This window comes from Zootoca vivipara, chromosome 3 (genome assembly GCF_965207765.1).
Source record: "Zootoca vivipara chromosome 3, rZooViv2.hap1.1, whole genome shotgun sequence".
In the NCBI taxonomy this organism is placed as follows: domain Eukaryota; kingdom Metazoa; phylum Chordata; class Lepidosauria; order Squamata; family Lacertidae; genus Zootoca; species Zootoca vivipara.
Genome location: NC_142586.1, coordinates 29907665 through 29920277, shown reverse-complemented (window position 1 = coordinate 29920277; position 12613 = coordinate 29907665). Strand labels below are relative to the sequence as shown.

Sequence of the window (12613 nt, the reverse complement as noted above, 5' to 3'; positions counted from 1 at the left end):
TTAATGCTGGAGGTATAGAAACTTTTGCAAACGAAGTCATAATTTAAAGAAAGAAAGAAAGATTTTCACCAGCTTGAATTGCCAAACTTGCCCACTGTTTTGTAAGATATTGGTTGACCTAATAAAGGTACTGCCCTGATGTAGGTTTTTGGATTTCCAACCACGCCCACTATGGACCAACACAGCTATTGGCCATCACTTCCCCTCCTTTTGCCCCACTTCTCCACAGGGGGAAGGAGATGCTAGACTAGTAAAATCAGCCACTGCCATTGTCATGGGTAGTGGTGGGAGAAAGGGCAACCATTCAAAACACAACTCACCCCCTTGCATGAGAGTCGAGTCGTTCTTCATCCAGTCCTTGGCTCTCTTATTGACCCGGTTCCTCCTAAAAGAGATCCGTTTCCTGTAACCATTGTTCCCAGCAGCAGGCCGTCACTCCTAGCATTGTAGTGTGGTCAAACGGCAGGCTGGGTCCAATGTTCTCCAGCCGACCAGGGGAACTTCTGGGACTTGGTTTGTGTTATGCAGTAACTGAATGGGAACTTAGGAGATGGTTGCTAGAAACATAAGCTTGTGGTTAATGCAATGTGGCATAGAAGCCACTATGCCCATAGAAATTCTAATCTACCTAGCACAATTCTCCTCTAAGGAGCTCAGGGTTGAGCACATATGTGAGGAAATTTTGCTTCTATGAACATTTTCTACCCTTTTTCCCTACAATATAATATAATTATAATAATTTATTATTTATACCCCACCCATCTGGCTGGGTTTCCCCAGCCACTCTGGGCGGCTTCCAACAAAAGATTAAAAATACATTAAAACATCAGTCCTTAAAAACTTCCCTAAACAGGGCTGCCTTCAGATGTCGTCTAAACGTCAGGTAGTTGTTTATTTCTTTGACATCTGATGGGAGGGTGTTCCACAGGGCAGGCATCACTACCAAGAAGGCCCTCTGCCTGGTTCCCTGTAACTTCACTTCTCGAAATGAGGGAACCGCCAGAAGGCCCTTGGCACTGGATCTCAGTGTCCGGGCAGAACGTTGGGGGTGGAGACGCTCCTTCAGGTATACTGGACCGAGGCCGTTTAGGGCTTTAAAGGTCAGCACCAATACTTTGAATTGTGCTTGGAAATGTATTGTGAGCCAATGTAGGTCTTTCAAGACCAGTGTTATGTGGTCATGGCGGCCGCTCCCAGTCACCAGTCTAGCTGCTGCATTCTGGATTAGTTGTAGTTTCCGGGTCACCTTCAAAGGTAGCTCCACGTAGAACGCATTGCAGTAGTCCAAGTGGGAGATAACCAGAGCATGCACTACTCTGGCGAGACAGTCTGGAAGCAAGTAGGGTCTCAGCCTGAGTACCAGATGGAGCTGGTAGACAGCTGCCCTGGACACAGAATTGACCTGCGCCTCCATGGACAGCTGTGAAGCTGTGAGTCCAAAATGACTCCCATGCTGTGCACCTGATCCTTCAGGGCCATAGTTGCACTATTCAGGACCAGGAAATCCCCGACACCCACCCACACCCTGTCCCCCCCAGTACTTCTGTCTTGTCTGGATTCAACCTCAATATATGAAGCATCGTCCATCAGTTTCCTCTGGTGTCTTATAAATACATACAATTTTGCCCAGACTTTTCTGGACCAATAAGGTTAGACCTTGTCATTACTGAATTTTTGTTTTAATACGACTGTCTATGTTTGAATCTCTGTTTTTATGATATTGTTCTATTGTTTTTATGTTGCATTATTGGACACCGCTTAGATGTTTTTAAATATTGAGCAATTTAGAAATGCTCTTAAATAAAAAGCAAATAAAAAAGCTCATGTGGTGTAGGATAGGCTGATAAGTAGTAGCTTTGCCAAGATTAGTCAGTGAAGTTCATGGCTAAATTGGGAATCCTGGAAGAGTTTCTCCATACTCTTTCTTTCCTGGGGTGTTAGATGGTGAAGGCTTAGTATGAACCATGTTAGAATATTTCTGAATCCTGCCAGGATATCCCAGACAGATTTATTTACCTGTCAGTGTCCAGCAAGCAAAATGTTCTTATAAAAGCAAATCTGAAATTGGCCTGCAGTCAAAAGAACTGGAAAACCATGAAACTATTTTTAACTTGTCTCTCCCTTGGAGCATAATGCCTGAAAATTACATCTCCCATTATAGCCAGTGAACAAATAAGAATCCTAATTGTCTAATTCCCTCATTTTCAGTTCCTTTGTTTCTTATAGTACTGAACACTTCTAAAGAAACACTTTCTGACATTTGCATGTGACAATTTGAATGGAGGAACAGTAATAACTAGCGACAAGGAATGAAGTATCTCCTATCCTCTGAGAGGACACTATGAGACAGATGTAGTGCACAACTCATTATATAAAATGATGAAATTAGATCACAGACAGCAGCAGTATTTTAAAACCTGAAAAGAAATAAAGTGACCCTGTTACAAGTGTCTGCATTTCAAAAGCAACGAGTATCTCCTTTAATGAAGGCTACAACAAGACGATTCCACTTCTGAGCTGTTTTGTGACATTCCGGGAAAATCAGCTGTATTCTCCTGTTTTCCATGTTAGTTTACTTTAGCTGATGCAAATCAAGAAGCTTATGCTTTTACAAGTTACCTTTTTTTAAAAAGAAGAAGAATGAAAGATATTTCAGATGCGCATCGGCCCAGGTTCCTTTAGGATGCTGTTATGGGTGACACCAACTTGACTCAACTAAATTTTGGACCGCTAATTTAGTTAGTGGTGCCAAAACCCAGTAGGCCAAGGGTGGGGAACTAGAGGACCAAGGGGGGCAAATGTGGCCCTTTAAGTTTCTTTGGGACTTTTTGGACTGGCACAGTCCCAGAAGTCCAATACCACATGCCTTTTGGGTTCTCATGCCTAGACCTTTTGAAACATCACTGAAAGGTCAGTCCATGTAACCATGCCAATGAGTTCCCTTTCTAACTTTCAGAATCTCCCTATTATGAAATTTGGGGCCAGTTCAGATGTCACAATCTTGGCCTGATAAACCATGTTTTGTTCATTTGGGAATGAGCTGTCCCCTGTACACATTCTCTCACCTCCTTGGGTGATTGTCTTCAGAACAGATGTCTGGGTTTCTTATACCACAGTTCTCTGTGTCATCCAAACCAGAAAGGGTGATTGGCTCTTACCAAAGAACCAGAAAGGCTCTCACCAAACCAGGAGACATAGCACCAAACAATAATAAGCATGAGGTGTCTTGGATTTTGTGTGTGAAGTGTATGGGCTTAAAATGGACAGCAGTGTTCTTTCAGTTTAATTAAAGTAGACTTACCGGTAGCTGTTTTCTTCATCTTCCAACTAGCAGGTTAGCTGGCATCTACACACTCTTCTTCCTTCTTCTTTTCATTGACATTATAGAAATAAGATTAATATGCTAGGGAGGAGATGATGTTATACGTTGAGAGGGATTCCACAAAATGGGGAGGGGCAGTATCATCATCATCATCATCATCAGGTTTATGTGCATTGGACTGAAAATCAACTTCCTGAAGAGAGAAATGTGGGAAAGATTTTACAATAAATAGAAGTCCCAATTTTTCAAAAATCAGCTCTTCTCCATCAGTGTGGATATCTGTCTGCTCACCTTTCTGAACTCCAGTTTGGTTTTCAAATTCTCAGTGTCAGGCATGAGGTTGAACAGTTCCGTGCCCTGTAACATCATCTTACCACAGGTTTTGGCATGTTTGTGGAGCAAGAATTCTTGGTGATTTCACGTTGCGGTTGCTTGCTTGCAGCAATGTTTCTCTCCTTCCACATCAGCCAAATCTTCTGTGCCTCATTCTCCCCAGCCTGGAGGAAAGCAATTTCCTTTTAGGGAATACAGTAGCACAAATCCTCTGTTTGTTGCTCAGATTGTTCTTCGGAGATCACAGTAGCAGTGTAGAGATTAAAACCTCTCCCCTGAGTGTTTTGGTGCACCTGAGGTACACTTAAATAGGCTTCTAAATCACTGCCTCTTTTGCTTTAGTCACCGTTTTGGTTTTATGGCTACAATCCAAAGCATGCACAGGGACTTGGGTCTTTCCAGAAAGCACTTTACTTTATTTCGAACAGCACACATGCATCACAAGCTGTTTTCGAAACTTCCCCGTCTTGGGGACAACATAGGAAGCTGCCTTCGACCTAGCAAAACCAACAACTCTCAGGTCAAGACCAAAACCCTGCTGAGAACATGGAGCAAATTACCCTGTTCTGGTAACTAATGCACAAAGAGGCTTCCGAGAAGGGTGTCAGAAAGCCACACATCCCATTCACCAACCCATACATCTGCTGTGTACTCTGGCCCAGCACATCATTGGATGTGGGCACATCAAACCCTGGTCAGGGTACCCTGGTCAGGTGGTACTATACATCTTTGTGGACGAAGCCTTCTCTCAGACGTGACTGGCACATGAGTCAACATCTAAGGGGCCATGTTCAGTATCTAGAGATAAGAATGGAGAGGCCTCCTCTGCCGCTCGGTCAGCATTGCCTCCTGCACATAAAGTAGTCATAAGAAAATAGCAGTAAAGTCTACAGACTTGGAACTAAGCAAACACAATAAAATATAGATCGTAGAATTGTAGAGTCAGAAGGGACTATGGGGGGGTCTAATCCAACCCCCTGCAATGCAGGGATCTTTTGCCCAACGTGGTACTCAAACCCACGGCCCTGATATTAAGAGCCTCATGCTCAACAGACTGAACTATCCCCAGGACCACTTTAAATACAAACGTAAAAGATACTTGAAGGCACAAATACTTAGTGGCAGCTCCAGGCCAGCTCACTTTTTTCTGACTTGATGCAACAAGTAGGCCATCATGCTGTTACAGGCAGATGAGGAAGGTGGGAGTTTGCTTAGAGGTTTATTTTTTTTAAAAAAAATTAAGTGGCTTATACATTTTGTTTGATAGATAGATAGATAGATAGATAGATAGATAGATAGATAGATAGATAGATAGACAGACAGACAGACAGACAGACAGACATATTAGATATAGATAGATAGATAGATATGATAGATAGATAGATCATGACTGTCACACTGTATGGGTGAGCACCCAATAACCCAATTTTCAGTTGCCCCTGATGGTTGTTGAAGACCATCAACCAAACTTGGCTAAACCATTCTGCTGGCTCGCTTCCTGAGATCATCATTTCTGAACGATGGTGCTGTTATTGGCAAAGGATATCATGTAACACTAAGCCATTGTTTGCTCATGGCTTGTTGAACAACCCATGGTTAAAAGAACCTCAGAGACCAGACAAGCCATGATTTATTTCTGCAAACTTTGTTTCCCACCTCCTGCTCTTGCCTCGTGCCTCTGTAGCTTGGCATGTTCCACCACGCTTAATTCACGTGTATCAGCCAAACCATGGCTTTAAACAGTGGTTTGTTGCTAACCATGGTTAGTATGCTCGGCTGGATTCAAATGAATGACATAGCATTCTGTTTGAACCAGGGCTATATTGCAATGATTATTGATCACCAGGATCTCTGGGGTGGGGTGGGGCAGGGAGAGATTATTTGCTGGGTCGGTAGAATTTGCCATGATCTGTCTTATTCCATTTGCCCCTCTGGAACATACGTCTGACCTCTTTCCCCCTCCTTTTAGATCATACGTGTCCTTTGGTGGTACTACTTCTCAAAGCTCATCGAGTTCATGGATACTTTCTTCTTTATATTACGGAAAAATAACCATCAGATCACCGTTCTTCACGTCTATCACCATGCAACAATGCTTAACATCTGGTGGTTTGTTATGAACTGGGTGCCTTGTGGCCACTGTAAGTATTCTTGTAATTCGTGACAAGAGACCTGTGCGTGTGTGCATTTCCTGAAAGACTCATTCTGTTTGAAGAGGGTGTGTTAATGCACACCTTCACTTCTTGAGAAAACAGTCTCCTTGGTTGGAAATGGGTAGGGCTGTGCTGTTTTGGCAGCAACTTGTAACAGCAACCTTCTCCTCAAAGCTGTGTCCGTTCTGTGTATCTCCTTCTGTTCTTTCAGCTGTTATCCAACTTCTCTTAGGGTTTTCTTAGCAAGCCGTCAATGTTGCATTACAAAATTTCTAATAACTTGAAGCCAAATTCTTTCATCCATCAAGCTCCTGGTCTCCAACATGGCCTTTTAATTTGTTCTCTGTTCAAATATTACTTGCAAGCTTGCTCTGTGGTTGGCTGGCAAGCTGGATTTGTTAAAGTACAATGGGAAACTGGCTCTCCAAAAGTCTTCAAAGAACAGTGCATGGGAGCTGCCGTGATTCCAAGTGATCATAACCAACCTCAGTAGAACTGTTTTACCTGCTGTGTGTTATATATTGCAGAAGGAAAGGGCAGGAATGGAAAAAAACCAGGGAGGAAGGATGGGAAGTCTAATTATTATTTTAATTAATTAATTAAATTTGTATTAAATTTGAAGTTAAATTGTTAGAAAATCTTTGAAATTCAATAAAAAATTAATTGGCAAAAAAGAAAAGGAAAGTTCAGCAGGTCAGTAGTAGTTTAAACTTGCATAGAACAACAGTTTAGGCATGTTTGCTATAATGCATATTGCTCCAAGAAAGTATTCAACTAACTAGCATCTCTTTTCTATTGTTTCCAGCCTATTTTGGTGCCACCCTTAACAGCTTTATCCATGTCCTCATGTATTCCTATTATGGGTTATCGTCTGTTCCATCCATGCGTCCATATCTCTGGTGGAAGAAGTATATCACGCAGGGGCAGCTGGTGAGTAAATGGTGCACCTGTACATTCTTTTTTTCCTCATATGCTTATGGCGGCTGTTTATTTTTAACTCAAGCTATCAGATATTGTGTGGGGAGGATCAAATGCTCTTCGGCGACGAACCATGTGCTGTAGATTGTTGGGCGACCTGTGTGTTATTCTAATGGGGGATATTTAGTTATAGAATGCCCCCTTCAGACTGGAGGTCAGAATCTTTTTAAGGTGACAAAGCTGCATATAGCAGAAGCAGAGAACCGCTTATGCCCTAGCTACTGCTTACAAGCCTCTCTCTTGTACACCAAGCCACTTGTAAGTCGAGCTTTACTATGCTTTCCTAACCATGGAGGAATGGGAGCAATACTCGTCTCTTTTCACTGTCTAACCCTACAAGAAACAGCTGCTTGTGAACTTAAGACCAGCCACATGATATATTTTTAAGCAGTGGCCATACAGTAGAGATCGCAGTAGCTTCCTTTGTTTTCAGTGTAAGGTGCCTTGGGAAGGTGATAGAATTTGAGATACATAAGTAAACTTGTAATCTCTCCCCTCCCCCCTTCATAATATCGCCATGCTCTCTACTTGCAAATACTTGAGCTTAATTGAATGGCACAGCTAAGGGGCCAAACTTGTATAGGTTGTACCTACCCATCTCCCACTTGGAGAGCAACAGGGTCCCTTCCAAGGGCCACAACCACCAATCTCTTACAGCCAAGCACAAAAGGCAATTTAAAATCTCCACATTCATACCCAGCTATAATGGTTTCAATGTACTCCTTTGTCTGTTTTCTTGTTCATCCTTTCATTTTTCTTTTTTTTAACTTTAACAGACTCAATTTGTCCTGACAATCTTCCAGACAAGCTGTGGGGTGGTTTATCCGTGTCCATTTCCCCTGGGATGGCTGTACTTCCAGATAGGCTACATGATCTCCCTAATTATCCTTTTCACAAATTTCTATATTCAGGTAAATTAAGATTTATTCCTCTTTTTCGTTTTTTGTTTTTGTTTTGCAAATGTCGATAAAGAAAATAACAACTAGAAAGTTTGTGTATCAGAATGCACTTCTAAAAATTAGTGGGCAGTTGGATCCTAGCAGAAGACGTACTTTGTTAACTTCCCAGAACTACAACCAATAGTCAATTTTATAATTACTTTGGTGCCGTAATGCAGCAACAGGAAGCACTCACTGCCAACCGTAGGCAATAAATGGAGATGGGAACTTGCACTCTGTCTTATGCACTTGCTGCTGTGTGAGAGGATTGGCCTTCTCTGCTGCCACTAGAATCTTATGTACGTTTCCAAGCACAATTCAAAGTGTTGGTGTTGACCTTTAAAGCCCTAGCAAAATAAAAAAATTCATTCAGTAGCACCTTAAAGACCAACTAAGTTTATATTTTGGTATGAGCTTTCGTGTGCATGCACACTTCTTCTTTCGTGCATGCACACGAAAGCTCATACCAAAATATAAACTTAGTTGGTCTTTAAGGTGCTACTGAAGGAATTTTTTTATTTTGCTTCGACTCAGACCAACACGGCTACCTACCTGTAACTTTAAAGCCCTAAACAGACTTGGCCCTGTATACCTGAAGAAGCGCCTCCACCCCCACCATTCAGCCCAGACATTGAGATCCAGCGCCAAGGGCCTTCTGGTGGTTCCCTCATTGCAAGAAGTGAGGTTACAGGGAACCAGACAGAGGGCCTTCTCGGTAGTGGCACCCGCCCTGTGGAACGCCCTTCCATCAGATGTCAAGGAAATAAGCAGCTATCCTAATTTTAAAAGACATCTGAAGGCAGCCCTGTTTAGGGAAGCTTTTAATATTTGATGCTGTATTGTTTTGATATTCAATTGGGAGCCGCCCAGAGTGGCTGGGGAGACTCAGCCAGATGAGCGGGGTATAAATAATAAATTATTATTATTATTATTATTATTATTCTTATTATGTAATAGATACAAGGGGCAGTCAATTCCTATTGACTTGACTCACTCCCCCCCCCCCCCCAGTGTTGGTCCAAAAAGCATTTCAAATGAATGAAATGGACTTTTCTGACATGGAAATCTGCTTAGCCTAGTGGCTGCAGCTACCGGTACTTTGCAATATTTACACAGTGGTCCCTGTTCAGAGAAAGCCATTTTCATTTAAATCCCATTGGTGTTAGTTGCAACTAACTTTTCCCAATGATTTCAATGGACTTAAACTGACTTAAACAGGATTGGGACCGGTTGCTGTGGTATCAGGTCAGGTATAACTTTAAAGCAATTTGTTTAATGAAGGAAACTACTTTTTCCTGAACTATTTTGGAAAAGAAACAACTTGAAGACATATCCGATGGCCTTCTGTTCTAATAGGAAAAGAGTATTTGTTTTGTTTGGCTGTAATGCTAAACAAGCCTTCCCCAAATGATGTTCTCCATACGTTGCTAGACTACAACTGCTTTCATCCCTGACATTGGCCATATGAAATGAAACCATAGTTTAGTGTTGCAGAAATGAGCTCATGTGCTGCCCAAGGACACGGGGAGCTAGGAAACTTTCACCTCAGTTTTAGATTAACCACAGCTTACTGTGTCGTCTGAACTCCACAGACTGCTTAATCTTAACTATGATAGGTTGAAACCAAGCCAACTTCAAATTATAGGTTAAGAAACTGGCTTGTTTCAACAAACTGTAGTTAACGTTAAGCCATGGTTTAGGGGCACATAGGCAAGAGCCTTGGTTTCATTCTTCCTTTGCCTTTGGCCACTCTTCCTCACACTAGTGTGCAAACAAACTGTAGTTTCCTGTTCCATTTTATATGGGAAGTTGTGGTTTGTACAAACCATACTTTGCCCCCCTACCAGGATATCAAACAGGGATGTTATGCTTTGTCTTTAAATCAGAATAGGGTGTATGCTTCCTAGTCTTAAGTCCATATGAAAGGGAAAGATACTTGTTAAATAACAAAATGAAATTGGCAAGTTTACTGCATTGTTGCTGTGTGGGGCGAAAGCTCACTACTGACATATGTGATTTTTATTTTTTTTTAGACTTACAACAAAAAGGCAGCATCCAGAAGGAAAGAGTATCAGAATGGTTCCATGGCTGCTGCGAACGGGTATACAAATAGCTTTTCTTCCCTTGAGAACAATGTGAAGCAAAGAAAACAAAGGAAGGATTGAAGACCAAACTGAGAAGCCATTTTGATATTCTGGGCAACAACAACAACAACAACAAAAATCATCTGATTGTAAGCACAATATGTGTTGTGCACTGATATAATTCTTGACAGCTACTGTAGCTATTCCTGCCTAGAATAGTGTTGATTTATGTAGGACTTAACAAGTGCAAAACATCCTAGAAACTACCCCATAGGCTCAAGTTGATGATGCTGATCATACTGGGTGGTCACAGACACGAGTGTAAACTGTGGAAGGGAGTATTGTTGTAGTATGTGTGCATATATCTATATATAAATACATAGATATATTCGTCACTGCAGTTGCCTTACTAGTCAATATGATAGGTGCTGAATTATGATTCACAATTTCAAGACTGTAATCCAAACTCATATTTTTTAACTGTAGATAATGCATGTGGTTGTGATTTGTACAACAAAGGTTTTTTTTGTGCGTGCTACGGTGGTTTTCCTCCCCCAGTAGTTTAAAAACACACATGCCTTAAATTTGAAGTAAAGCAGGGCCCAACACTTAATACTGGTTTGAAAATGTTTTGACTCGGGGAGCAACTTCACACTCAGTTACCAAATAGACTTGCGATGGTGTCTGTTGTGAAAGGGGCACATGTGTAGAAAGAATGGCTTCCCCCCCCCTTCAAAATGCTTGTTGGGTGGCAGCTGGGATAAGGCCGCTTGCACATGCTCATGTGTACTCTTGATCAATGGTGCCCCTGTATTTGAGGGTCCCAAGAACAAAATGGACTATTGAGAAGCCATCCTGGATGAGTTGGGCTCCTTTTGTGAGTCAACTAGAAGTCTGCTCTGTGTTGCACTGAAGTTGGAGTAATTCTCCTACACGTGATCTTTTTGGAATGAAAGATTCACTGGAAAAGCTGGACTTCATTTCAGTCACGACTTGTGCAGGAGAAAGACGTTTGATCGTCTTTTTTAGTTTTTAGCTTACTGTCTTTTTACTTCTATTATCACAAGTCTGCAGCAGTTTGGTGGTTCAGTTTGATTTTGTCAAATAGGTTTTTAATTTGCATAAGTGACGGGGAAGTTAATTGGCACTTAAGCAGCATCCGTACCTGAATGCTGACACTCTCCCCTTCTTTCAGCGTTAGAGAATGCAATTGTTTGGGGGGGGGCAAGACATCTTACTCCCTTTAAAAATCAACATTCCCAGGTTGTCGCCTGTTCCTTTTGAAATTGCCACAGAAGTATGAGATGAAGCACCTGCAGCATTTCTTCTTCCCAGTCCTTCTGACCAGGAAATGTGTAGAAGCCACAGCTGGTTCATCCCCTCCAATTCATTGAAAGTTTTAAAGATGTAAAAGTGAATCTCCAGGTTGCCTCCTGGCCAGCCAACCATTGACATACCTGCAATTTAACTGCAAAGCAGTTTTCTGACCGTCACACAAGTTGTCCACGTTCTCCATTGTTTGACAAAACTCAGCTTGCAATTCTTAGCTGGTGTTTTTCTTGCCGTCTGCATAGCAAGCTTTGAGTCGGATTCCAGCAGCCACAGGTGGAATCCCACGGGCAGAACAGGGTTTCCCTCACTTCCCTTTTTCTCAGAAAGCTGACCCGGAGTTCAGAGGATCCTTGAGAAGGATGAGTAAGGGGTGTGGCTTGTAGCAAGGGGGGGGCTACAGCTGAGGGGAAATGGGGAGCTCCCTCAGAACAAGTAGAGATACCCTTCACTCATGTGGAGTCAGCCTTCGGATCCAAACCATTGACTTTAAAAATGTGCCTATAGTAAAGGTGTGTGTGTGTGTGTGTGTGTGTTGGAAAGTGTCCAGATTGGGCCATGCCAGACTTTTATTGTTGTCATGCGGAAAACCCTTGGAAATAAGGTTGGTGATGAATGTCTGTTTCTTAGTATGTGTTGTGTATTTCACCTGTACTTCCTCGGCCTGTTAAAAGTTTATAAAGAAACTTGTATAAAGTGTGTTGGAACACCCCCCCCCCTCAATGCCGCAAAGCAGGCACCTTTAATGGATATGCTATGTAATTTGGTGGAGTTTTAGCCTACTAATTTGTTGGTCATTGAAATTCATTTGTCTCAAGCCATCCTATTGCTTCCATACCCCAAGTTTATATATTAATTATGATTTGATATTTATACAAATATCAGTTTTGCCATGTTTTTGCACAGCTGATATTGGGGAAACTAATGTGTTTTCCCTAATGGGCTCGCATATCTTTTTTTTTTTGCTTGTTTTTGAAATGAGAGGCGGAACCAGTTTATGTTTGTCTGCTTTATGTTCTCAAAGCTTGTGTGTATGTATGTGTCCTTGGTTTCTAGGTACTGATTTGCAAAGTCTTTACATATTTCATACAGCAGCTTCATCATTCAAAATATGCTGTCTAAACATGTGTGCTAAAAATAAAAAAACTAGCTTGTCTGAAATATCGACATTGTCAATGTTTTGTGTTTTTAATCATTAAATTGTTATTGAGTACCCGTGCCTGCGTTTCAATACAGTGGCATCTTAGTGGATTTGAGAAGCTTTGCCGTGGAAGTAAACTTTTCATTATTAACCGTTCTGCTATAGGCAAATGTAGCCATCAACTGACCACTAAACCATGGTTTAGCATTACATGGGTGAGCCTGCATGAGCCTATAAACACTGGGCTTATGCAGTCCCTTCTGCCTCATGGCTTGCATAAGTAATTTTCCTGAGTTTAGTTTTGCATAAGTATTAAGGTAAAAAAAAAAAGGCAA

General features: G+C 41.8%; 1 protein-coding gene across 4 annotated transcripts in view; it reads left to right on the top strand.

The window, feature by feature from the left end:
• Positions 1 to 12298, top strand: part of ELOVL5 (ELOVL fatty acid elongase 5) — a 61954-nt gene extending 49656 nt beyond the window's left edge. For all 4 annotated transcript variants that reach the window (XM_035109795.3, XM_088665758.1, XM_088665756.1 and 1 more), the window contains exons 5-8: positions 5625 to 5796; positions 6614 to 6738; positions 7563 to 7697; positions 9758 to 12298. In XM_035109795.3, the coding sequence (XP_034965686.1) occupies positions 5625 to 5796; positions 6614 to 6738; positions 7563 to 7697; positions 9758 to 9889 (564 nt within the window). In that variant the 3' untranslated portion in view covers positions 9890 to 12298. The remainder of the gene's footprint in view (positions 1 to 5624; positions 5797 to 6613; positions 6739 to 7562; positions 7698 to 9757) is intronic.
• The last annotated feature ends 315 nt before the right edge of the window (positions 12299 to 12613 follow it).